Source organism: Pseudopodoces humilis, chromosome 1 (genome assembly GCF_049639895.1).
Source record: "Pseudopodoces humilis isolate 2021_Gansu_Grassland_sample_001 chromosome 1, ASM4963989v1, whole genome shotgun sequence".
Taxonomy (NCBI): domain Eukaryota; kingdom Metazoa; phylum Chordata; class Aves; order Passeriformes; family Paridae; genus Pseudopodoces; species Pseudopodoces humilis.
In genome coordinates, this window is record NC_142200.1 from 45,604,842 (window position 1) to 45,632,833 (window position 27,992).

The 27,992-nt window shown below is 40.7% G+C and overlaps 1 protein-coding gene across 14 annotated transcripts in view; it reads left to right on the forward strand.

Annotated features, from left to right (window-relative positions):
* Positions 1-27,992, forward strand: part of ZNF521 (zinc finger protein 521) — a 229,217-nt gene that overhangs the window by 191,865 nt on the left and 9,360 nt on the right. For all 14 annotated transcript variants that reach the window (XM_014256456.2, XM_088054957.1, XM_088054955.1 and 11 more), the window contains 2 exons: positions 8,213-8,344; positions 11,028-11,143. In XM_014256456.2, coding sequence (XP_014111931.1) covers positions 8,213-8,344; positions 11,028-11,143 — 248 coding nt within the window. The remainder of the gene's footprint in view (positions 1-8,212; positions 8,345-11,027; positions 11,144-27,992) is intronic.

Here is a 27,992-nt window from a genome sequence, read left to right on the forward strand (position 1 = left end):
GGATGGGAGGCCTGCTCTCCTGAAATAGTTATGCCAGCATTTGAAGGATCAGTCACCAAGTTTTTAATCAGTGCTCTCTTAAGTAGTATTTGAAAAGGTAAATGTTGAGCTGGATCATCTGTCTACAAATGCCTCATACCACTCAGCTTATTCCTACTGGTTTAAATTTCTTTTTATACCCCATGGTAAAATTGTTTCCAGAATAAGCTCCATCACATGGGATTTTTTTTGCAATGATGGAGTGTAACCTTGTAATGTGTGTAGCTATGTGATGCAACACAGACTTTTTTTCTGAACCGATTTTAATACCTTTTTCTGGTGCAGTTACAGACACAGAGTAGCAAATTATGCATGTCCCATCAGTTGGTGAATAACTCTGTTGCAGAATTCCTGAACTCTCTCCTGGTAGCCAGTTGCCCAGAAAATGCTGTTTGATGGAGAGGGGACTTGCTGTATTTAAATCGTTCTTACTTGAGCTGAATACATGACACTTATTAAGAAATAGACACTGCCAGTTGCCCTTACTTTATTTTCATACAGCCTCACTGAAGCCAGACCATTTGTGGTTTTAATAGAACATACAAGGCACATGTGGTAAGAAGAGTTCACTTACAAGCAGCCAAAGTGAGTGCAACCAAGCAAAAAAGTGAACAGTTGGTGAAGTGAAATGCATCCCTTGCTTCAGACAAAAATACAGTGGAATGAAAGATGCAGTAGACTGGCTTTCCCTTAAGCAGATCTAATTTCAAAATCTGTCCCTGGAGAGATGAACTTTTACTTTAATTGAGGAGGTGGATCCCAGCTCTTTGTCACTCCATCAATCAGCACCCTTTACTGTAGCTTTAGCAGAACACTGCAGAAGGCTGTAGGATTTATTTCCTGCTTGTTGAATAAAGCTTCCCAGCCAGAGCTGCTGGGAGTCTGCATGGCGTGGCCTCAGCAGCACAGTGCAGGTCCCATCTTCTTCCTGCTGCTATCCTGAAGGCCAGTATCCTTCATGGCAGTGTCATAGCCTGGTCCCTACCTTCCCCTTGAGAGGCCACAGTTGTTGGTGACTCAGGAGTTTAGGATTGTTGCTAGGATCTTGTCTACCACCTTTCCTTGGCATGGGCAAAGTCTTGCCTAAAAATCATTCTGGACTGAAAAAAAATGCAAGGGGAAAGACATTGCTTGAGGTGCAGCCTGATGTTTTGAGTTTCTTCAGCTGACATCATGATTTTGGTTAAAAGTTATGGTTAAGGATAAACACAGACCAGCATGCAGGCATCTACATGAGCAGTAGTATGTGGCGCAAGAGGGAAGGTGTGCAGGACAACTGTGCCTAGAGATTGAGTGAGGAAGGAGAGTATATCCTTCCCCTGCCCTCCTGCTTCCTAACACATGGTGACTTGCTCTGGACAGTCCAGGAGAAACACACAGGTGTACTTCTTTCCATCCAGTCCTCCATCTTGTCCCGCCAGGATTTAATCATTAATTAGGACTTGAACAAAAACTGTTTTTCTATGATAGGCTGTTCTCATGGCTGTAAATTCCAGCTGCATTATTCTTCTTGCTGCAAATTCCAGCTGTATGCTTTGCCTTTACTGTCTCCTTTACTGTCTCCTTTGCCTTTACTTGTCTCCTCTCCCATGTTTTTCATGTCAGCCACCAAAATTGACACTGTGGTGGATCATGTTTCTCATTTGAGGGGTTATGATAATGATAATGTTTGAGGAATTGAAAGTTGTGAACAAGATGTTGGAGAGAGGGTGCTGGAACAGGTACTATTCCATTTCAGTTTCCAGGCTTGGAAAAGCTGTTATTTGCTCTACAGCATTTGAGGGTACATGTCATGATCATATTTGCCACAGTAGACCCTAAGACCAAATTTTGAGCAGGAATGAGGTTGCCTGAAGTGGCACAGGGTGTCTGATGGTTGAATAGGTGTGTAACGAGTAGAACTTAAAAGATGCAGGTAGCTCAGCACTATAAGCTAGGAAGCATGGATGGTTGTACACTCTGGAAATTACAGTGTTGTGTGGTGTTTTTTGTCCTTCCCCTGTTTTCTGTGTGAGATGTTGTAGCCGAGGGGTTAGCTGTCATCCATGGCATTGCTTCCTTACTCCTCAGATCTCTGGCTTATAAATGTGTGCTGCAGAATTAGCTCAGGGAAGAGTGAAAGCAATGTGAAGAAGGAGAAATTGGTTTAGGGGCATGGTTTGCTTGGTAAAAAAATTACAAAGAAAACACATTGAATATGGGAGCTGCGCATGTTTTAGACCTAAAAAAAATAAATACAGGGCCTGCAGGCCACTTCATTCCTGTGTTGTGTGTGGAGGGCAGAGTTTACGTGACTTCTTAGCAGTTGCTTTTGAGCATGGGCCCAGCCTTGTGCTGATTTACCAGGAGGACATTATCATCCTAGGACCTTTGCCTATAGATTTATTCAGAGTAGAAAGCACAAGGATCCTTCTGGACAATCTCGAGGGCGAATAGCAGAAAGTTACTTATAAACTGTTACAAATTGGTGCTGGGTGATGGCTGTAGTGTTGATCAGACAATATAAAAGGGCCCCCAGTGGTTACCGACTTAACAGCTGCATGTAAGTCAGGCAGTGAACATTTGCTTGTAGCTGCTCTAGTTTTGCTTTTATTGAAGAGCAAGAAGCATAAACATGGGACACACAGTCTAGAGGCTGCTTAAAGGGTTCCACTTGTTTAAAGTGCATACTGAAATGTCAGGGCATTCCATGAAATGAATAAGTTGTGCCTTGAGTTGGTAACACAAATTGGGCCAGGTCATCCACAGCACTGGCTCCAGGGAAGGTGCAAGTGGGAGCATCCGGCCTCTGTACAAGTTGCTCAGTAACTCTGCAGTACGTGGGTAGGCAACACGAAGAGGATCCCCAAATATGAGTGTATGCTCAGCACGAAGGCTGATTATATTTGCTTTTATAGCTGATTGTCAAGTTAGTTGCTGAGGTAATGGGCTGCACCTCAATTAAAATCTACCTGCCTGCATTGAAACATTTAATATTTGTGTAAATATTAAACATTTATATGAATATTAAATGCATTTATTTGGAATTGATTCATGTTTACATTTTCCCACTCTCTGAATAAAGATTACAAATGGAAAGCAATTTACTTATGCAGAAATTCTGCATTCATCAAACTCGTTTGTCTATGAGCAGTGGGTAAACCATTCCCATCCATCTTGCGAGGTCTTAACCATGTCCAAGCTCATATCCCAACCACGTAAGGACAACAGTAAGCACCAGTTCTCTGCTGCACAGTGCATACTTCGTTCTTGCCTTCCTCATGGCGTTGTTGGGCTCATAATGTGAAGGACGTGCTGACTTGTTTTACGATGTACCACACCAGGGAATGCAGTGCATAGTTTTCTGTTAGATTTGGAAAAGTGCAGGCTTTATATTAAAGGTTCATTTCTTTTTCATCCTTCAGCTAACTCATTTGCACTGTAATGTACTTTGCTATTCCTCCTCCTGATACTTGCTGCTTTTATACCTATTTTGCAAGCCATATTTTTAGTCTAATCCATACAGCAGTTGTCTAAAATTCCATAGCATTGCTTATTTCTTACCTATAACTCTTAATAAAAAATAGGGCTGTGCCAACCTATTATATCTTTAATAGAATATTCTAATGGTTATTAAATCAATTGACTCTGAATCTCACTTTAATAAATGAGTCAGACAGTATTTTCCAATTACTGTCAGCCGCCACCTTTCCAAAGAGCAGATTATTTTGATTGAATTTTTAAAGCTGCTCAGCACTTTTTTTTAATTTTTTTTTTTTTTTACTTTTTTTTCCTGCCTGAGTAAGAGCAAAGAGCAGCAGCTCTGTTCTGCAGGGAAGGAGAGTCCTTCGGACTGTATCTGACACTCCATTCCATTTCAGATTTATCCCAAATGGAAACTGAAAATGACATTTCACTGGCCTTTTATTTATTAATGATATTATATTTTGCACTTCCATAGCACCCTATCAAATTGTTTGCAAAATATGGAGAGCTAGGACAGGGGCCACTGTGTACACAGAGCCTTTTGCATCCTCTTTCCACATCTGGTGCCTTTGCAAGATTTGCCACATCCTGGCTCTTTCATGCCAGTGGGAGATAAAAGGCTGGCCATGCCTTTAAATTGTCTATGGAGAACAGAGAACAGGGACAAAGCCTTGTTCCCTCATCCTTCCACAGTGCTGTGTGATCCAGGCAAGTTGTGTGTCAAGAAATATAATCTTAAACCTTTCCAAAGGGAGATGGCAGCAATTCTGGGTCTTCTGAGTAAGGTAGATAGTCTTGGACTCTTCTCCAGCACCACTGTCTTGGTTGCATTAAAAGTCTTAAGGGATAGTAATTAGGTCAGCCTGTTAAAGTAGAAATTAAAAATTAGCACCTCCTCTTTAAAGATGGGTAGTCTGAGAAACACAGTCCACACTGTCATGCCCAAGGTGATAAGAGTATGTCAGCGTTGGAGTTTGGAATGGAAGCCAGAACTCCTGACTCTTCTGCCAATTCCGTACCCTTAGCTGTCTTCCTTAAATTTAAATCATGGCTGGTCTCACATTCTTGAGTTAAAGGTCTGGAATCTTGCCCTTTGTTCCAAGGATGTAACAAAGCTGGTGGTGTGCACAAAATGGGTGAAAACAGTGGGACTTAGGAAAAATATTATTCTGTTAGTTATACAAATGTAGTCTTATTTTAAATATGGTCTTTAGAACTTGGAGACTAAAAACATTTTATTTTTAAGAGAAAGCTTAGATTCTGCACAAATTGATGTCTCTTGCCTGGGGAAGTTTTTTATCTGCCCCAGGCGAGTGGGTGAGGGGATTTTTCAAACCCTGTTTATAAGCCTTCAGGAAAATCATATTTGTAACATAGAATAATCAAAGTGATTTTGATGTTTGTGACCAGGAGATCACCTTAGATCTGAGTAATATGGGAAATACAATAAGGGTCACCCTTAATGGGGTTCAGTTCTTCATGAACAAGTACAATTTCTGTGTAATTAAAATTAATTTTGCTTCGGCATCAGGAGTGCATGCCTTTCTTCCTACTTTTTTCTTCATCAACTAAGGTAATGGAAAGACAAAAAAAAAAAAAAAAGCATTCTCTGTTTTCTGTAGCATCTTATAAAAATATTTCTTTCTCAGAAGTCTTTCTTCCTTGGAATATTTGAAGAACACCTTTTCTGTGTTCCTGTGCTCAAGAATGATTAGCATGGTTCATTTACACTTTGCCAACAGTAACTCTGTGATTTGAGAATTGTCATTGATTATCTTCACCTTGTCTTGTGGAAGATCCTGAGATGGAACTCCCTTTTACCTAATTGCTTTGACTGCGTGTCAGCACAATCAGGTTGATAAAGAAACTTCACCTTACAAGCTTCCTATCTTGTAACTGCCCATTGTGGGGAACTTTCACCATCTCCAGAACTATCTGTTCAGTAATGACCATGGCAAAGATTTGTATATAGGAGAAATACTGTGTGCCAGCCTGTACAGTCCTCATAACTAATTAGCAAGTTCAGGAAAGAAGAGGCATTTATACAAGATTTGTTGAGCCTTCCTCCTCTTTTCAGGATGCTGTTCTGCAGCTTTGCCCGCAGCTGTGGGTTGCTGCCTGTTGGAAGAACACAGCTTACAACCTGCCTTGGAGGATGTGTCTGTGTCTCTTAGATCTACAGACTGAAGTATGCCAGGTCCTTTTCCTTCATGCTCCCCGTGGTGGTGCTTGTCCTCTCTCAGCAGTAGCAAAGGCAGAACACACTGGAAGGGTTTGCTAGTGATGGTGCAAAATGCCAAATCCCAGGCGACTCTTGATAATACATTAAATTTTCACTGCTATTGAAGTAGTTAGCATATATTTGATAAATAGTTTTTAATTTTTTTATGAAGAGTTACAAAAGGTGTCACCTACAAGATGAGAAAGTGTCACCCACCCTTAAGCTTCCCCTGGGAGTCCTTTGCAAAGGACTTTATCAGACATTGTGCCTGACTGCCAGTGTATATGGCTGAGTGGGACGTGTACCTCAGCAGCCTGTGGTCTGTTGCCACCATATTCAAGTCTCTCCAGAGAGGCCATGGTGTCAAAACAGCTGAGATTGACCTAAGCCTTTGCCTGAGTTTGCGTTGACAGCTGTCCTCAGTGGATCCAGCTACAAACTGGTGCCTGGTCAGGCAGGCTGGGAGTCAAGTTCTTCTGCCTCATGTAGGTAACAGAGACAGGCGCTTCAGCAGGAACAGTCTGTGGGCAGAGGATTGCCAGGACCACCAACATTTTTCAGCTGACACTCAGAGCAGGCCTTCCATTTCACACCCTCTAAAAGCTCTGCAGCGTGTAGAGGTATGTGATGATGCAGAGCGACACAGAGTCCCCAGGCAGGTGCAAAGGAAAGCCACTTTATTGCAAAAACCAGGCCTTTTAAAGCAATTATCTGGTTATCAGTTTACATCGTTTTAAGGCACAACAAGCCCAAGTCAACCAACCACCACACATCACGATGTGGACATGAGGCAGTCACATCTCTCAGGTCTCTTATGCCTCTCTACCCCTATTCCAGCTGAGTCACTCTCCATAAATAGCATGTCTGAGCCATGATTTTACAAGGGTAACAAGGCCCTTATTTTATAAGGCTTTACCTATTTGCAACAGAGGCAGTCAGGAACTTTCATGAAGGATTGGGTAGAAAAGGAAAGAAAATTTGCAGTTTGCTGTGTCTGCAGTGGAGTGATACCATTTTTGTGTAAATCTTTGTCTTTGTTGGGTATCCCTTTCCATTGTGAAGAGCTCTGACACCTCATAGAAACCACCCAATGGTAATTTTCAGTAGCCCTACCTGCAGAATGGTCACCACCACCTGGCTTAGCTCACACTGTTTAATTCCCCGCTTTGGCTAAAGATGCCATGACTAACACAAAGGCTAAATTTAGCTTTTGGACTAACGAGAAGTGAAAGCTGGGAGCTATCATTGACATGTTTTTCAATTCTTATAAGTCCCTAAGGGTCATTTGGGGCAGGAATGTGCCCCCACTCAGCTGTGGGATGCAAATCATTGTCTGTGCTCTCACCACCCTTCGCGAGTGCCCGTCACCAGAGTCACTGACCGTCCCTGCAGGCAGCGCTGTGTCCAGCGGGAGGTTGGCAGCCTGGATTTGGGTGTTCAGCATGGGCAGGGTGCTCTCCTAAATCGCTCCTTCCCGACTGGGAAATGGCAGGGAGCTGTGCCAGTCACCAAGCACTCCATTCCCACTTGTTTTTTAATAAGCAGATACAGTATTTACCTGCGAGATCAATGCTACTCCTGTAGCACACTGGTGACATACAGAAGGACCTTTTCTAAGCGGCGCTGTGGGAATTGAGGCCTCTGCAGCAGGGCTGGAAGCCACTTCTTACCTAGCAACTGTTTCTAAGTAGGACAGCCGCTGACTGCCCTCATGGCAGAGTGGATGAATCCTGCAGCACCCTCAGGAAGGGAACCTGGTGCCAGGCACCAGCCGGCCTTGGAGGACAATGGGAGGAAGCAGAGGAACAAGCAGAGGGGAGCGGGAAGGGTTTTAAAACCACAGGACGGGAAAGCTGAGTCAGAAAGCACATGGGGACTTTTCTGGGCTGTTCAGAGGAGAAATACAAATAAAGAGGGGAAAAAATCCAGGATTGTCAGAAAGGGAGGTTTGAAATCCTGCAGCTTGCAAAAGATTTCATGTATACCCATAGGACTGGGAACGTGGAGTAGGAGTGATATGAGGGTATAAACTACCCACCCTTCTCACACTGGTTACAAGAAACTCCACCTCAGCCAGAGTGCCAAAAATGGCATTCACAGTTCTTACCCGTGGTAGACAGGATGATGTGTGATCAGCATTAAATTCCTCATGCGCTGTTTTGCAAATGTGCTTGGTCGTGACTGGGTGGCTCTGGTAAGAAACGATGTTTCAGGTCATAGTCATCATTTCCTACTGAAGGCTAATGCTCTGCATTCCTGCTTAGTGCTAATTGTAAGTGGAAAATCTGTGCTTTTAATGCCCAGTCAGGCTTTGGATATTCTGAAATATTCTGGATAAGAGAACACTTCAGCAATTGTAGGCTCTGAGGGGAATCCAGTTTCCTGATCTTAGGAAAACAAAAAGCTGCTCCAGTTCACAGATTGTGTTGGACTTTCTCTTTGTAAGGTTTGTGGTGAATTTCAATTTTCCTTTGATTTCTCCTGCAGATGAAGGATTGAACCATGAATGCAAACTCTGCAATCAGACGTTCGACTCTCCTGCCAAACTTCAGTGCCACCTGATAGAGCACAGCTTTGAAGGCATGGGGGGCACCTTCAAATGTCCAGTGTGCTTTACAGGTAGGAGCCCATCACTGCTTGTCCCAGTCATGCCCTTAGCTTGACTTTGCAGAACTCCCTGAAAAAGTGTGTCATGTGCTCACTTTAGGTCAGTTTTAGGAGGGAACATTACATTTTGTTCATTAGTAATATTGATTAGAAATCGTTTACAAAGCTGAGCTCCTTGGGAGGTCAGTCATCCATCTGTAAGAAGTGCATTTCAAGCTCTTCTATCGGAAGTCTGAGTTTTTTATAATTACAGAAGTGATAGTCTGTTACCTTCCACGGTATCATGTTCATTACTTCTACGTTTCAAACTTGCCCAGGTTAAAACTGTCCATAATTTTGTGCTTTAAAGCTACAGATGCTTCATCTACAACAATAAAGCTCAGAGCAGAATTTGGCCCCAGTTCTCAGGCATAGTCTGTGCAGCAGCATTCTCCTCTGATGGGGTAAGAAAGCCCACATGCCTGTGTTTGTTGGCTTGTGCTGAGAAGAAACACCCTTGTAATATGCTTTAGAAAGCAAACCATGCTGTCTTGCCACAAGCCAAGCTCTGCTCTCCCCTGACAGAAGTCCAAGTGTGGAATAATCCTCCCCAAGTCAGTGGTGTTATTCAGTAGTAAAACCCAAGTGAGAAAATAACTTGACCCAGTAGGGCTAAGCACTGCAGTGTTTGGGCCATAATGAAGAACAGAAAAATGCTGTTGTTGGAAATGAAAACACATTAAAAGGATGCCTACTGAGTTGTTGTGAGTTTTTTAAGGACTTCCTAATAGAACATTTCATAAAATGATAACCTAAAACATGAGTGTTAATATGTAGCTTGCATTTCCAATTTTGCTTTAAAAGATGAAAATCAAAGATAATCACAAACATGACAAAACACACTTTGGGTATTCACACATCAATGGCATGCTAATTCTGGAAGCCATTCAAGGTTTCTGCTTTCCATTAATGGAAGTGAAGGGTTTTCATTGATAAGCAAATAGACCCTTTAATACCTTCATTTTACTTCTCTTTGTTTGGCAGCTCCATGCCCAGTGAAACCTAAGTGAGTGCTACCCAGGAAAATTAAATTTGAATTTTTCATCTTTCAGATACAGTGGCTGGTGATGATTATTACCTCACTGTGTTCAGGTTTCACACATTTCTTTGGGTTATAAAATTTAAAAAATACATTGTTCCTCTTCACTGCACAGCTTGTCTGAGCATTGTAGTACCACCAAAACAGTTTGTTTGTAAAGTGTCTGTGTTCAATAATTATTTCAGTTAGGCATTTCTTCAAGTTCTAGTTTTGCTACTGATTCTACTAATTTTTTTACTTGTTTTCATTTATATATTATGGTGCTATCTTTTTTTGGTGTAACATCATGGACCTGCAGTTTCCAAGTTTGGGGTGTTGTAAATACAGCATAAAAACTTGCATATGTAGAGAGTACCCACTGAGGGTTCTCCATGTGACCAAGATCCCTGATAAAAAACTAATCCTTCCATTTCTGAGCCAGTAGCCTTGTAAAATGTGTTAAAGAGTAGGGAGATAAGTCGATTCCAATCTGTGTGAAACACTTTTTGCTGATGGGGTAAATAGACAGTGAACATTAATCACAAACAATGCTGCTTTATTAGCAATATGCCATTAAATTACTTCAGCACATCTTGCTAGAATATTAAAAAGAAGTAAAAATCACCAATATAAGTTTTATATGGAAAATGGAATCTGATCCTTTTTTTTTTCCAGGGTAATGAGAAATGTGATTAAAATGTATGACTCAGAAGAACAATATTCTGATGTTTTTTGTTGCCTTGCAATTAGAATAATTTTAATGATTAGGAATGGAGTCAAAGTCAAATGCCAGCATCTTTAATAAATCCTTTCCCTGCCTATACAGATTAATATTGTAGATGCAAACTTTTTTAGGTCACAGTGCACCAGGCATCCATCAGAAGTCAGTGCTGCCAACCCAAACACTGCCTCTGGCATATACAATTTAATTATTAATAGTATGTCTCCTAGGTAAACTGTTACACAGTCTTAGGGCCTTGTTTTGTAGTCATTAAAATTGAACATGTTTATATTATTGAAACCCTTGCATTCAGTGTGTAGGCAGAGTTGATCTTAAAGTATCCAAAGAGAATTTACCTGCAGTTCTGTTTCGCATTTATAGACATTGCCCCAGTATAGCTGTGGGATATAATTTTTAACATTAACACATTTAAATACAGAGCTGTTTGTTAGCTTTAACTTTAGGCACACAGAGTAAACAGGACTTTGGCATCTGTGCTTTTCAAACCTGTTGGTTGCTAGGAAATAAGTTTTGTGTGTGTTCAAAGTGCAATAAGCATGAAGAAATAATTCTGAACAGGAAATGGCATTTTCAGATACTTTATCCTTGAAATCTTCATTGGATGTCATGACAGGGTCTTTTTTTTTCTTTTTTTATTTTCTTGGTCAGTTGTTGGGTTTTTTTTCCCTTACACTAGGGATCTGTTTCCGTTCATTTCTTTTAGAAGAAGCATCACACTTTGTAGATAAATGACATTCATTGGTATGCATTATAGCAACAGTGTAAGGTGAAATCCGAATGCACTTGCTTAATTTTACATCCTGGAATTACTCAATGTTATTGGGAAACTGTTTATAAAAAACTCTTCACTTCTGATATTAAATAATTAAAAGCTTGTTCTTTGTCTAATATTTCAGTGTTTGTCCAAGCAAACAAGTTGCAGCAACATATTTTCTCAGCCCATGGACAAGAGGACAAGATCTATGACTGCACACAGTGTCCACAGAAGTTCTTCTTCCAAACAGAGCTGCAGGTACCACACTTGTTACCTGGGGGTTATGATAGCATTGTGTATTTGATACCTGACTTCAAAGCTGTACTTGCCATGACCTCCTCTGATACTTGCTTATCATCAGGATGGGAATTAGAGAAGGTCAAGAGAAATTGCAGGTGATTCAACCCATGCTGCTTCAAAAAGGTGCTGGCAGAAAGCCACCTGGTACAGAGCTGAATTTCAGGATTCTTGCACTGTAGGTTGTTGCAGCTCAAGGTATTCTCTAGGAGAGAGAAATGGACATCCTATTTTTCTTCTTGATAGCCATAAAACATTCAGTTGACCAGTGAAATGGAAAATAAATATATTATTTTGTCTTTAAATGTGAAAAGCTATGCACTGAAGTAGGAGTGTAGTGATGGCAGAGAGGGGAAGTAGACAGAATTCCTCTTTTGACTTGGTGGGGAATAAAACTAGGGTCAAATTAATGTCTTTTCATGGCCTGTTGTCAGATTTGTAATGATGTAAATGTAAGGTAATGTTTATTAATGGTAAACAAGAGAGAGAGACAGAGAGAGAGAAAGAGGAAGAAAGAAAACAAGGAAGGAAGGAGGTGCAGGTATGCAAAAGACATACCATTAAAAGAAAGAAACAGGAACACAGGGTAAAAATTATTTTTAAGGGTAGAATTAGGGCTTTAAATTAGGATTTTAAGTAGGATTTTAGAAAGCAGAATAGATGACTGAATTATGAAGTTTGAAAGCACACGGAGTGTGTACAATCACCTCCTAATAAGTCTATCCCACCTAAAATACACTTTCATTTCAAAATACATGGGGTCTCAAGCAGCTGCCTTCATTTTTTTGTTGTAATAAACCAACAATATGTTTTTCCACTCAAAATTTATTCCTTCCCAAGAGTAAGAAAAATATTTTTCTCTTTCTATCTAAGCCTCATTCACTGACACTTCAACATAACTGAAGGACCTGGTTTTCTGGTGAAGGGCACAAAAGAGTGTCGCTACAGAGGGAAACTCTGCTCTGCATGGGCTAGATGACAGTGTGTTGGTAATTCCAAGCTGCAGAAGGCTCTTACTAGACCCCCATCTCTATATCCTTAGTGACAGCTTCTCTCTGGCTTATCTACACTTGCAAAAAATATTCATTTACTTATATACACTTAATTCATTATGCTTATTCTTATTTTAATTAACTTGGATAGTGCTACCTCAGTGGAGAATGCATTATGCTTAAAAAAAGCCTGCAGTGCCATGATGCTGTTGAGATCACTGTCTTTCTGCTCTTACCTCCAGTTACCTACCCAGGCTGGTGAAAGGGCAGCAAAGCACTCAGGCAGAGCCATAGGTACTGAGATTTGGTGTCTGCTTTTGCAGATACATTGATCTCCAGCCTACTGTCATTTAAAACCTGTTCTAGGAGGCATTGCTTTGCTCGGGCCATCTACCACCTAAAGCACTGGAATCTTTGGCAACTGTCCTCCAGGTTATGCTTCTCTATCCTTTCATTGTCATGGTTTGTGTTGGGGCTTGCAGCATAGCAGTATGTTATTCTATCAAGAGCAGTTCTTTACTTTTTAAATTAAATGTGCATTTTATTTGTTTCTCCCATCCACAGGACATGCTGATCATGTCAGATTAGAAGGCAGGGTCAGCACTCCATGGCTGTAGGGAAGGCAGGGTGGAAACATGAACAAAGTAGAGCAGGACAGAATGCAATAGCATAGAAGTCCTTTCCACACGTGTGGTACAGCTGATAATTAATGGGAATGAATTCAAGCATACAGAAAATTTATGTGTTATAATGGTGCTTAATTTGGTGTTTGGCCCAGTGCAATTCTTCACTTAGCATCTTCTGGCTCCTGTTCAGAAAGAGTAGCCTGTAGGAACATAAGAATACCCTCAAGTTCATCTCACCTTCTCAATGCAAAAATCAAGCAGGACTCTCTTTAGAAGTTTCCATTATTTCACTCCAGAAGCTTACTAGGAATGCAACACAATCCCACAGGACCACATTCTGGTGAGAACAGAAAACAAACAACCAGTCCTGAAAATCAAACCTTCAATGTATTGCTCAACCTTCAAGTTGAAGTAAAGAAATTTTACAGGAATTTGATCTTTAAGATTCTTTTGACACTTTCTTTGTGCTCCATAAACTGTCTTTAAACACCTTTGTGCTCAGTAGCTACAGAACCAGCTTTAAACATTTTTAGATACTACCTGCATATGGAAGAAGCAAATGGAAACCTTCTGTAACAGTTAGAAGTTTATGCTTTAAGAATGTTCCAAGTTGTGAATTTTTGTACTAACATGCTTAAAAAGCCTATATGGTGTATTTATACTTCTGAAATGGAATTTAAAAAGTGCGTCCCTAAAAATGTTTGTTTTTTAGAATAGAAAGCTTTTAATAGGACATGCTTAACATAATAAGGGCTTTTCTGAAATAGGCTTGTACAATCTCTAAGTACCAGATAAGGAAGCTGAAAGGTAGATGCATTTATAGGGTGCCTAGTTTTCCCCCAAAAGATGAAAAATCTTCTAATTGAACACCTGGACCATTCAGTTCTCTATAGTGCGTGGATATAACTAAAACAGTGTTCTCCATCCATTATCCATAATACTGAATTTTTAACTGATAAGGAAGTAAAGAAACTTATCACTAGTTTATTAGTGAATTTTCATTAAATTATGGTAAAGGAATTTGTACCTATTAAGAATTCTTTTTCCTGCCCACATGATGTTTCCAGTGCCTGCACCTTTTTGCCTTATTGGACATAGGCTTAGATGTTAGCTCTGGTGTTTGTGCTTCTCCTGTCTCTGAGGAGGAGTAACCATTTCTTTCTTGTTTCCAGTGCTAGTATTAATTCCACATAATCAGAATGATTTGGGTTGGAAGGGACATTAAAGATCATCTAGTTCCAACCCCCTGCCATGGGCAGGGACAGCTTCCATAAGACCAGGTTGCTCGAAGTCCCATCCAACCTGGCCTTGAACACTTCCAGGAACACAACATATTGTGGTATTTGTGGGGAGGAATGAGGTACTCTTGTGGGGTGTTACCCAGAGTGAATGGATGAATGAATGAATTCGCTTTACTTTTTATACAGATGTTGCTGGATCAGAGAGGTATTGATATCTAACAGAACTGATGAATAATTGTAAATTTTTCAGTATTTTATCAGTGATGATAGTTTTCAATATGATGCTAGCCAAGATTATATGATCTCAGCACCATTTTGCCCAATACAAAAATGATATCTCTTTTTGGTGAATTAGGACATTTCCTTAACTTCTTGTGACTAATAATTAGTTGCCCCTGGGGTAGTTAAGTGTCCCCACTTTAGAAACATGAAAACTAGGGCAAGAAATAATTGGATCAGCAGTTGCTTCTCATCCTGTTCAAATGGGACCTGGCCTCAGTGATTCACGCCCTTGCTGCTTCCCATCTGGACTCCATCAGCACAGAATACCTGGGCATGAAGCCATCAGCCTGTAGGACGTTCCAGCTAATACAGAGAGCTGCAGCACTGGCCCTCAGTAGCAAAGGAGACCAGGAGCATATTCAATCAGCTCTCTTGTTTTCTATACTGCCTTCCCACATGTTTGTCCAATTGTGCTCTAACACTCAGTCCTTAATTTTCTTGGTGGACTGGGTCAAGAACATCTCAGAGATGACCTGAGAAGTTCTTCCCACTTGGAGACAAAGTGGTAGTTGGCAAAGCTCTGCTTTGTGAGTGTTTCTATTAAAGAGCTGAAGATTTTTGCTCAGAAGCTAGAACTTCCTTACAGACTTGCCTGTGAGACCATGGAACAAACTTTCAGAGCAGTTAAGTATTACAACAGATGTCCTCAACTTATGCTTTTAAGAGCAGGATGCACCTACATGTGCCAAAGGCTCCCTTCTCTCATACAAACGTATACCTGTATGTAGATTTTGAAACCTTCCCCAAAATCCCAACCCACAGCAACAGAGCTCTACCAAAACAAAATACACAGCTCCTTCCCCAGGGAAAGGATGAAAGAAAGAATGAAGCACTCATAGCAGATGTTACTCATGTCGCTTCAAACAGCAGGAGAACATTAGCTCCCAGTACAAGCCTCTGAAACAAAGCAGGACAGAGGCAGTATAGAAGAGTCTGCGGAAGTTTTATGTAGCTTAATGTGAGTCCTTCTCTGGATTTCCAGTTTTACCATTGCCTTGTTCAAATTTCACTGTTGAAACTAATCCTCTAGTTTTTTCCTCACTTATTTAAGGGTTAAACATTCCAAAGATCTCAGCATTGAAAAATGCTCCCAAAAACTCAACATTTTAAAACAGCCTTTAAAATACCCTTGACCTGAGCTGGAGCAGAACTAAGCAAGCTCTAGGCTATTTCAAGAACTAAAGGCTTGACTGAGACCTTTAGTGGAGACAGTGGCAGAGCTGGGATTCAAGTACTGTGTTCTCTCATTTGGGGGTCAGCTAGAGAAAACTGCTAATTAACCTGGGCTGGGGTTGTCTCCTTGTGGCAGAGGCCTTCTGGGGCCAGCTGGGAAAGAGGTTGGTGTAGGAATAGCATCAGCCATAGCAGCAGTGGCACAGCTACCTCCATCTAGGATTGTTTTGCCAAGGCCCCCTCAGTAGTTGAGTCTCTGTGCCATGTAGGTCCCAGCAGCAGGGGAGACCATGAATAATTTATGCTCTTTACACAAAAACAGGCACAAAACTTTCAAACCTGCAGGATGTTTTCTTCACAAAGAAAAGGCCTCAAAACGTTTGGTTTTTTTTTAGTGAAATTGGAGATTAGTTTTGGCATTTCTAGGTCCCCAAGCTCTTAGGGTGTGGAGTGGAGCATAGATGCTGGCTTTCTAGGCCCCAAAGGCCAGGAGCCAGCAGGGAATAACTTTGTCAGCTCTTCTTAAAAAGAAGCCTACCTGGAATCCAATTAACAGTCAAAGCTTTAGGCCAGCATTTTCAAACTCAGTGGCCTATTTCTGAGAGGGTGCTGAGCACCTCCAGCTGCAGATAAGGCCAGGGTAAGATGCTGGTGCTGAGTACATCAGGAAATCAGGTCAAAAATGCCTGAAGTTAGGAACCTTGATAAAAGCATAGGTGTTGAGCAGGCCATAGCCTCATTTAAAGTTTCAACAAAACACTTTTGATGCCTAAACACAGGCATCACATTCATTAATGCTGGCCCTAGTCCTTAACAGGCAGCCAGGTTGCTTTTATCAGAACAAATGCCTAGGAGTCAGAAGAGCTGGATTCATTTGTAAGGTCAGGTACTAACTTGCTCCACATAACCATGCACGCTCTCCATCTTGTGAATGAGGATGATGGTAATAATATATTCCAGAGATACTAGGATTGTAGTTAATGTTTGTGTTTTAGGGGACTAGACTGAGCTGCATGCATTGCAAGTTTGCTTTCTTTCCTGAGCCCTTACTGTGCATTCTGTTTCAGACAGATTATGTGTGCACCAGTATGTGCATTGAGTATCTTTCCATGTCTTTCAAGATTTAAAAAATTCAGACTGGTGTTCCTGAGATTTGGAGACTTTTTCCCCCTAGAAGTGAGAATTATTTTCTTTGCAAATTCTCTCAAAAAGGCAATCAAGAGAAGTACGGTGGAGGCACGCATGCATTAGCTCTTTAAGGACATACCTTCTAAGTGTTTCCCCTGCAAGTCTTTTTCTTCAATGTCAAACAAAGTTTAAATACAAAAAGAAATTCTTTGAATTCCCTTCCAGTGCCCCTTCCCTCCTGGGGATTGAGGGGTGTTATGGCCACATTAGGTTTTCATGCCGTAATTCTTTTCTAAATAAGAAATTTCCAGGTTTGCAGCTTGTGAGTTCACCCGCCTTTGATTGGCCTATTCAAATGTAAACACTCCCTGTGGGTACTTCATTAGTTCATGAATATTTATAGCACATTGCAAAGCCCACCAAGCCTAAAGTGCCAGAATTTTTCAGGGACCTTTTTGATTTCACTAAATAGTTCTTGTCAAAGATGAGCTTAGTGTTAATATACTTGTCTCCACATAGTTCATATATGAGTAAGTTTACATACCATAAGTCAACCTGTGAAATTTTCTACACTTTTTCCTGTACATAAGCAGGAAACAATGTATTCACAACGTCCCTTATACATTCTCTGTGAGAACATTCCTTAAATTTCTGGAGCAATTGAATCACAATTATGGGTTTGTTTTTTCAGATGCTTGAGTAATATTATTGATGAAAATACAGAATTAATTGGCAAAGACAGTACAGCACTTTAGTGATTGATATTACATTTAAGTACACATTTTAATCTTGAAAAGAAATTCAGACTTAAGGAACAATAAAATGGTAAAGAAATGAAAAGTAAATATACTGTCCTGAGTGAAACTCAGTAAGTATCTATTCAGAAATAAGCAAAAATTCATATTCCTTCTCTTTCTAGGGCATAGAATCATACCCAAAAGCATGTGTGCTTGAATAGACATCCATATTTTGCCTACTTCTTCCTGTTTATATACTTGTATGGCAGGATTCTTTTTGTAAAATAGAAGTACCTATTAAAAAATAACCCATGCATCTCTTCTCCAAATTGACTCATATGGTCTATATTAAATAGATTCTGCAGAATCAGATAATATAGTACAGTCTGTAACTTTTATGACTGCAAATCCTTATGACATGCAAAAATGTTAAATGAAATTCATGGTTTCCAGTCTGAAAGCAGCAAATGTTGTCTCTGAAATGCATCAGTGATGTTACACGTCAACATTAAAATCATAATTTCTGAGGTCTTTTGGCAAATAGAACAGTGAGGTGTGTGAGATTTCCGCCTGAAGAAGCAAATCAAAAGTTGCTGCAGAAAGAAAAAGGCACAGAAAGGCAGAAGAAGAAGGGAACAAAAAGCAGAGGAGTAGAAGAGAAGCAGAAAGGAGATTATGGGACAAAGAAAGAAACAAGATTGAAATAATAGTGCTTGGGAAGGCAAACATTTTTTCTTCTGAGTGATGCTGGTAATAATGATAAGGCACTTGTAAAAATAAATCATGGTAATAATAAGGGGAAGTTCAGTTATTACATAAAGGCCAATTTCTACCCGCAGTCCTTATAGAAACCTCAGCGAACATCAGAGTCCTGTCATAGACCGAGGGCAGGGAAAGCAGTAAATGTATTCCCTGACCCACAGATAATCATTAGAAATGGAATTCTGCCCTTTGCAGAAAATGAGGTTTTATCATCTGTGCCCTGAATGTTTCAGCCTACACCTTGCCATTAGTCAGATCAGTTGGCGCATACACCTGGAGTAAGCAGAAGAAATAAGCACTCTGTTTGCGTATGAATAATTTCCCTGGTAGATCAGTTCAGTTCTCTTAATTGTCCATCCATTAATTTCTTGCTAATGTAGATGATATCGATGACTGATTTTCTGTGCTAAACAGGAAGCACCACTTCTTCATTCTAGAACACATTCCTTCCTACAACTGCCCTGCTGTTAGCTACCAGTAGCTGCCATTATATTATCTTTCATCTGGCCCAGAGCTGACAACAGATGGCCATCTCCGGGACTGCCATCAGTGTGACTTTATGAAGCATCCAGCTATGGTGTATTGAGGAGCTTCATGGCCAGTTCTGCAAATCTGATTTCCCTTCCCCCTACCCCGCTGCTGGCCCCCCTCACTCCATCTCCATGAATAAGCTCCTTATTCCTGGCTCCACTCTCCAGTGGTCCTGTCATTTCCCAATGAGTGGTGGCACATGGTTATCACTGGAAGATTGCAGCTCAAGGTCTGCCCCCACTTCCCTCCGCAGCACTGGCACAAGGTTGTTGCTGCTCCCAGCATCCTCACTCCTCCATGTTTTCAGTTTAGGTGCAGGGGTTTGGTAGCAGCAAAACTGCTACCTTTTAGGATCTGTAGTGCAAACCCTACCTTTTTCCACTGCAGGGCACCTCCTCAAGCTTCAGGGATTTTATTTTTGTTAAGTTCCACAAGACATGTTGCCGAACTAGCATTGAGTATATTAAGTGTGAAAGGAGCTGAAATATTGATCAGAGACCTAAAGTGGAGAAAAGTGTAAAATTCACAAGCACCCTGATTCCATTGACATGTTAGATCACTTGGAAAAGCTCTTTCAACTGTGTGGCTGCTGTGCATTTTGGAGAAAGATATATTGTTTGCTCTTGACAGAGTTTTCTAAAGCAAGGTACCTCCAGAGTCAACCCATATTTTACAAGAAATTCACATTTGTGTCCTTTATTGTGATATTTGCAGCAAGTCTACACCTAGTGAGAGTCTCTGCCCTCAAGCTATAAAGGAGTAAGGCTCCATTGTTGGAGAGAGAGCAGCCGCCTGTGAAAGGCTGAGATGTGGTAGGCAAGATGAATATTGCTTAAAAGAGATGCTTGCCATGCTGTCATTTAGAACAGGAACACTGAGGATTTAAACGAAAGTGAAAGGCGTGGTAAATTAATCCTTTAAAACTGGTCAAATTTTCAGCTGCCAAAAATAACAAGTTTTCTCCATTGATAGGTTCATTGAGTAGGAGGAAAGCTGGGAGGGGATGAATTCCCCTAGGGAGGAGGTGCAGATAGTTTGGGAAAACAAGGTGTGGTCAGTGATTCATAAAGAGACACTCCAGTAAACAGCAAACTTGGCTCAAAAGTGGAGTTTTTTTTATTTTTTGCCCTTCTCTTTTTTTTTTTTCCTTTTTTTGTTTTTTGTTTTGTTTTGTTTTGTTTTGGCCTTTCATTTTTTTTGTGCAGTCGGGGGCAGGGTAAGAGCATCATTGGGACACTCCATTCTAAACATGAGTGAAAAAGACTGGTACAGAGTGGCTACACAGCTGGAAGTGTATGTTGCAAAAAAATGTGTATGCCCCCTAACCAGAAAGGAACAGCTTTTAGGTTTAGCATTTCTACCTGTTATTGGAGTCAGTTTCACCATGTTTTGATCAAACCAAGGCACAAACATTTTGGATGGGAAAAGAGTGGAATTTTGCAGGAACTTGTGATTTATTTTTTTTTTTGAGTTTCCTTTGTATTCAAAGCTGAAATTGAGTGTCTTCCACCCTGTTAACAAAGGAAGAGAGAAGGAGATGATTCAGTTCTCGTGAACCAATACTGCTGAGTTACACACATTTCTACATGCAGCTTTAGTTGTTTTTCTGTGTTGTTATAGTCTCATTTTGCGGGAGAGTCGCTAGGCACAGTCACGGATCATGGGTGTGTAAGTTTGCTCGGGGATACGCTGTGTCAGTGAATACTCTGCCTCCCCCCATATTTCCTGTGTGTAGATGTGTGCTGTGTAAGATAAAGAACCTGTGATATTGTTAAATATTAGTGGTGCATTTTGCTTGGCTTTGCATTTGTAAAGGTGAAAGGTGATTGTGCAGGAAAATGGAACAGTATATTTGCTGTGAGACAGGCACTAAGAACTCACTCCCATGCTCAGTTATAATTCATGACTGTACTGGTGGGAAGCCCTTATCCCTCTGTGGAGTTAATGCATCTCTACTGTAACCTGCTGAGAGCACCCTGTGTCCCCTCCCACCATCTGTGCATTCACTTGTGAGCTTTCTCTCTCCCCCTTTACTGTGAGATCTCTTGGTGTTAAAACTGTCACACTACTAGTGCCTGGTAAAGGTGGCTTTATGATGTGTATTAATGCTGAATTGTCAGTTAAGGGTGAGGAGGCAGGTAAAGGATATGTAACCATTTGTTTTAAGCTCTTGTTAGAAAATGCTGGGGAGCAAATAGACAGAAAGGTAGATTTGTTGCTTCAGACAGCAAACAGCTTTGAACAGTACAGAGACATTGTCACAGCTCAGGGTTAGAGCTGTTGATGGTAAATGCATCTTTCTTCCCAACCTAGGCATATTTTAACAGTTTCTTGGTAGAGTGGATCTCTGTCTCTCCATGTCAAGATCTGAACCAATGGCTCTGTAAATTGAATAATATTTATTTACCCATCAGCTGAATTTTATTTTCTCCAAGTTGATCTGCTCTTTTAGCTGAAAAGCTCTCTTGCAGGCTGCAAGTTGCTTCTTTTCTACCTGAGACTTGAAATTAATGTGACCTAGCTATAAGCTAGTACAGTCTTAACTAAACAGGTAGTGTATTTTTTGAAGTGAAAATTTTTTATTATTATTATTGCTGTAAGGCACTGTCAGAAGACTGGTGAGACTGTCTAGCTTTGAAAGAATTGCACTCAGCTCACAGAGATTTAGATGATGCTTTATCAACCTGGCACTTTACCACAACATTAAACTCAGAATATGGTTAAAAGACCATGTACTCGACTGTCACGGCAATATTAATTTGCAGTGTTTCACTGGATGTAATCTCATGTAGTCTGTTGTTTGTATTCCTTTAAAATTTATAAATCAAATCCAGACCTGGAATACCAGTGTATGAACTTAACAGATGTGCTGCCATAAGGGACCTGCTAGGTTATAAACTGCAGAAATGATCTTTTTCTATTTCAGACTTCTAGCATATTCCAAGGAGATTTAGTAATCAGAGAAGTAAGGTGGAAGGTCACGCACTAGGACAGTAGCACCCACCCAGCACTTGACGTTGGGTGTAATTGTCAGGAAATCCACCTCTAATCATTTTATTATTCAGTTGTAGCATCCACCAAGGCTCCTGAGCAAAAGTAGGGCAAGAATGACTTCAGTAGCTCTGTGTCCAGGTTTTCTTAGGTGAAAGATCACTTTGAGATGACACAGCTGAGTAGTCAGGCTGAAATCCTAGTTGGTACTTTATTAATTTTGCACCAAGATAAATCTTGAAATTCTGACAAACTCCATGACAGGTGAAATTCCTTCTTGCAGAATCTGCTCAGCAAGAGGCTGCTCATTTCGTTCTGTTCAGAGGCAGGCAACAGGAGGGCAGCTTTATAATCAGCCCTCAAAGGAGCCCTGGCCGCCCCAGAGCCTTGGACTGATTGAATAACTCCTGGGCCTCTTCCCCTAGGCCTCCATCAGCAGGGGTCCTGTGGAAAGCAATCTCCCGCAGACTGGCACTGAAGTGAGCTTTAAACTACTATTTTCTGCTCTCCAGAGGAGCCTGGAGTACTAAAAGATAGATGGACTGCAGATATTTTATGAGAAACTGTCAGAAGAAGAGCAGAGTAAATGTTTTTTTCCCTCCTTCGAGTCACACGCTGCATCACTGTAGAATTTTTCCCAGAATCTTTTACACTGAAAGTTTGAAATTAATTGGTTGCTAACCTTAATTTTCCCCCTCCCTCTTATTTTTTCGTTTTTCCCCTTCCCTCTTTTTCTTCTTCTCTTTTTTTTTCCCCCTTAAATATTCACTCGGAGGCCCTTTGCTTAACCACAGTTGCAGAAAATCAGTACCATTTGCACTGAAATATTTATAATGACAGAATGAAAAATTGGATTCATTTTCTGGCCTGTAGCCGAACAGTCTGCAACTTTGCACAGCATTGTTTAGCATCTCTCATTCCTTCCTTTCATTGGGGTCCTTTTCAGACTCTCTCTCTCTCTCTCTCTCTCTCACACACACACACACACACACACACACACACACACACACACGCTGCCCATGCTTCAGAGGAATGTTTAGCAAAACACAGAGCCATTTTTAATCTCAGCCTTGACAAATCTACTTGTCTCTAACCTTGCCACCATTTGGGGAGGGGGAAGCAAAGGGGGAGGTCCCCAGGAAGTGTGTAGAATTCCCCTTACAGGAGAGATTATGGAGGGTGACATGCAGTAATCTGTCCTCTACACTGAAGCAGTGTATGGCTAGAATTCTGCAAGTTGCTTTGGTGTGTTGCAGGTTCGGCAGGGTGGACTCAGTACTAGGCTGGGTAGCAGGATCTTTCCAGAAAACCCTGTTCTCCCACCAGTTCCCTCCCATGGCCTTGAGAAACTCATTTGCCCACGAAGGAAGAGGTTGTCAAAAGCTCCCTTTTATGCCTGAACAGAGACTGTAAAAATGCCCTGTGCTTCTTTGCACCTCCAGAAAACAGAAGATGCTGGAACTGTACATATTTACTTCCCTTGAAGCAATGGTGTGAAGGTGAAGTGGTTGATGTTTGCAAAGAGCTTTGAAAATGAAAGTGCAGATCCTTAGGCTCCAATTTGCATCCCCTGCCAGTATGAAAGGTACCTTAGTCAGACAGCCAAGGATTCCCTCAGTACGCAGCAAATCCTGTTTATTTTGCAAGCTGGTTCTGTATCACTCCCTTTTGGTCCTCACAGGCATGTCTCAGACTCCAATGAATTCCAGGAATTTTTAATTGGTATAACAATCCCATGGGGCTATTATGAGCTGGCATAAGTTTGGGCAGTGTTAGGAATGCTTTAACATGCGCTGAGGACTATGGTAGCCCATGATTTGAACGTTTAGGCCTCATGGATTTACAATATGCAGTGAACATGTAGGAATTAATCTGAAAATGCACACAATTTAGCAGAGAATTGTAAGTCTCTACAGATGTCAGACTCTTGTGCAGAACTTAATAGGGAAATATATCTGTGAAAAGAGGTATTTCAAAAACCCTTAGAAATTACTCTCCAGTGAGTTTGTAGATTGCCTTGACAATGCATTTGTTTCTGGAAAAACAAGCCCTGTGGCCAAAATATTAATTCCTAATGCCGAAAAAGAGGCTTCTTGAGACAATACTGAGTCCCCCAAGGAAGTGGGTTGGATGCAGGGGTAGATTCTGGAAGTTGCTGAGAATTTCCTGAAAATGCAGGTGACAGAAATTGCCTGTCAAGGTCCAAAAATGTCGTCTTGCTAACTTCACCCATATCAAATTTATGACATAGCTCTATTGCTGACAGCAGGTGTCTGTGTATCATACTAAATTCTGATTTTTCAATTCCACATCACTCATCTAAGCACAAACTTTTTATTTCTTCGCTTTCTTCTGTAAAAGCTTTTTGATGCTGGCTCCCCCTCAATTCTCTTAGGTGTACAGCCTGAGCAGGTGTGCCTAGAAGCAGTAGCAAGGGGTGGACATCTGCTGTAGGTGCCAGTACAGCTCAGCATCCCGTGGTTCGTGAGCAACACATAGTTCTCATCATTCAAAGCTTCTTATGAACTTGCAGATTTGTCTTTTTACCAAGTTTCCCAAGGTACTTTGACAGGTCAGCCTGAAGTGATGAGCATTCAGACACAAACTACGTTGTGTGTTAGAAATTTTTCCTGCAGTTGTTTTACTTTAGTATTGCTTTGATTTGATAAGGAACTTCATACAAAGTGATGTGGTTTTAGGATATAACAAAAAAAAATAAAATCCCATATGCATGTATTACTGAGATTTCTCTAATTTCCTGCTTAGCCCTTATTATTGCTTTCTAATTTTTTCTTCATGTATATAAATGAAGAACAGTATAATTTTTCTAACTTTTATCAGTTACTGAGAATCAACACTAATAGAGATGAGAAAGAATGTGAGCTTTAATTGCAAATATTAAATATGTTTTTAAACTGACAATTTGAAAGCAAACTGCCCTATTTAATCACACTTTAAGGGAGGTCACAGACCCAGAGTTGGCTCTTTCAACTCCAGAAGTATTTCTTTTTTTGAGCTAACCAAGAAAAAATATACAGGTATGTAATATGCTTTAGGATGCTAAAAAGATTTGTGGGGACAAATAGACTACAGACCACAGTGAAGTGACAGTACAAATGTAATGGAATGGTGCAGAATTGTTACTGAACATCAGGGACTGTAAGAGTAGCCCACAAACAAATGTTTTATCTCACTGTGGAAGACAGTACCTTTCTAAGAAAGCTGTTTTCTCTGTGGGCCTGAACTGCTGTGTGGGTTTTTGTTTGGAGTGCCAGTCTGTTTACTAAAGTTATTACTTTATAAATTTTGCCATGGTAAAGTAACTGTGAGAGCTTTAAATTAGAATAAGTGCCACTTCTGTGTGGCAGGTTCCTTTGAGGGCTTATTAGAAAGCAGACCTCCTGTTGCCTGCCCCTTTATGCATGGCACTATTGCTATGGTACTTGTTTACAGCTAACTTTTGAATTTATATAAGTGTGCACTGTGGTATGATGAATTGCCCCCTCCAATTATGAAGACTTTGTTGGTTTTTTTTTCCCCTGGGTTCAAGCTAATACTTTACTTTAAAGGGTTATTTTATTAGGTGGGTTCCATTTTGATGAATTAAAATTAACTTGGAGTAGCAAATTGCATAGGATCGTGAGTGTTATAGATTAGCTTCACCATAGCTACAGCACATCTTTTTGTAAAGAAATGAAAGTTCTCTGTTTCAGATACCTTGGCACTAAATGTAGACAGCAAATGAGTGTTGTCTCCAGTTATTTTCAGCAAAAATGTGATTCTTTTCACTCAATGTGAAGATTGCCACACTAAAAACAGCCCTAATGGGCAACGAGGGATGAAAGCAGCAGCTGCAGGAGGCTGGATTCCCTCGCAGGAGATAGCCAAGGAGACAGGAGTGCTCAGCATCACAAGCCAAAGCCAGAGGTGAGGGGTGGGAGCATTTCTTCAACTGTCAGTACAGGGTCAAGGCAGGACCTAATGACACATCTGACTTGCAACGTGTCACTGGCCAGCTGTCTGACAGGAAACAGAATGACCAACCTCAGAGAATGGCATTTGGTAGGAGGATACATCATCTCTCCTAGGGAGGAAGGAAAAATGCATAAAATGGTGCTTCTTTGTGTGGTACTTCTTGTTTGGGGGAGGAGTATTAAATTGTAGGAATTGGACTTCACTGCTTTCCCCATTTTTTAAGGTTCTGTAAACAGGAGAAAGTGAGAGTAAAATTTCTCCTATTTAACTGTGGTGACATTTCACACTTCTTTTACACAAATGCAATTGAAAAAAACAAACCAGAAAACAGAAGACAATAGAGAATCCAAACTGCATTTTACAACCAACAACCACAATGACAAACATGAAATTTTCTTGTGCTGGTACCACATGTTAGTAAATGCTCCAGATTTATTGATTTACAGTGTGTGTCCTCACAAAATTTAGAGAATGACTTTGTTATAAAGGGCAAAATAGCATTCTGATCTCTCTAAAAGTCACCTTTAAAACAAGGAGTTCCTTGGATTTAAAAGGGGGAAATTCAGATGAGGTTGCTCTAAGAACAAAACATTTCAACATAGGGTTCGTAACTGTCTAACTAATCACCACCTATGAAGGGATAAAAATTGTCCTTAGTTTCTTTTCCAAGCAGTAGATTTCTAATTCACACACACACCAAGCCTGCCACATAAATACTGTCCCAGTTCCTGCTATTCCTTGTTTGAAGAGCTGTAGGAATAAGGACTGTAAGATGTCCAAGATGGGCTGGCACAGTAACCGGTTGTGAAGGAAGTCAGAGCGCAAAATCCATGGGGGCCTCTGCTTATCAGCTCAGAAATCCTTGGCTGTTACCATCAAATCTGCTCAATCTGGCTTTCCTCGCAAACTGTCTTGAAGGAAAAAGATGCACCAATGTGCAACAGAGTTTGGATCTTTTAGAACAGGAGGAGAGCTAGCAGAGCAGCATAGCTTTTCCTTTTCTATTCTACACAGTCTAAAATTGACATAGCATGGACAAGGGGACACATTTCCATTTACATTCCTGATTCCAGGATCCAACATACCCTCCCATCCACTTCTGCATTATCTTAACTGGGTGTACATATGTATGCTTACTGGATGGATAACTTCCAAATCTGATTTCCACATGTGAAAGGAGAGTTTGCTAATTTTAAAAATGGGCTTGTTCAGGGTTTGCTTTCACCTGAGCGAAAACGTTGTTAGCCACTGTGAGTTAATCTTGGGCTGATCCACAACCTCCAGTGTGCCAGATGTTGTTGTTACAGGCCCCACACACCAGCTGGCAATGTGTGGAGAATCCAGATTCCAGTCTGTCCCCACGTCACCTGGTAAGCACAATACCTAGTGTTATGTCAGGAAGGTAGGGAGGTGAGCTCAGCGATTCATACAAGTGTGGGATGTGTCTGTCTGTATAATAGGAGTGCAGACAAGTTACAGTGCTTTTCTTTCAGGCTGTATCAAGAAACTTGTAATTTCACTTGTAATTTTGTTCAAAGAGATTCTTGTACATGCACCTGTGGAAAACTGGAAAGTATCATTGTTTTAAAGGTTGCCCTTTGCATATAAATCACAGCTCTGTGTGCTTCCCCATTTTAATTGGGTGACCTTTTGAATCCTATGGACAGGAGCTTGAATTCTGGATTCAATTCTGCAGCTTGGTTGAAGATTTGAAATCAATTCATGTTTTAGCAATTACTCTGCTTAAAAGCAGAGAACCCAAAATGGAAACCTGAGAAGGAGAATTCCCCTTGGAAAGTTCCTTTTTTCAAAACGTAGTAAACTTCATTGCAGACCAGATAGATATGCGTAAAATCCAGATTCATTTGTCAGTTTAATCCATTAAAAGGATCAGGATTCATTGAGTATGAGAGAAAGAGGAGGAGTAAGGAACGTGTAATGTTTCCAATAGGACATTTCTGTGCAATTATCAGTTTAAGCTTCCATTATTTGTCACTAATTACTGCACTGAGCTGTTAAATATTTAGTAGTAGTTTGTTTAATTGGGTTTGACCTATAAAGGAATCTGTGCATATCACAGCTCCAGTTCCAGGAGCCAGTTCCTCACTCACAGCTAGGCAAATTTGTATTCACACAAGATGATCACATATTGTCAGACAAAGGGGTTTGTTTTTGTTGTTTAGGTTTGTTACCTCTCTCTCCCCCACAGATTTATTTGTCTTTAAGGTATCTGAAATCAGAGCACAAAGTAGAAATGCTGCGTGTGGATGTAAAAAGGGAGGTCGGTCAGACTTAAACTTGTTTACAGATGTTGTAGCTTAGAAAGCACCAGCATGATAAATTAAACATAACAAAGAAAAAAATTAAAGCAG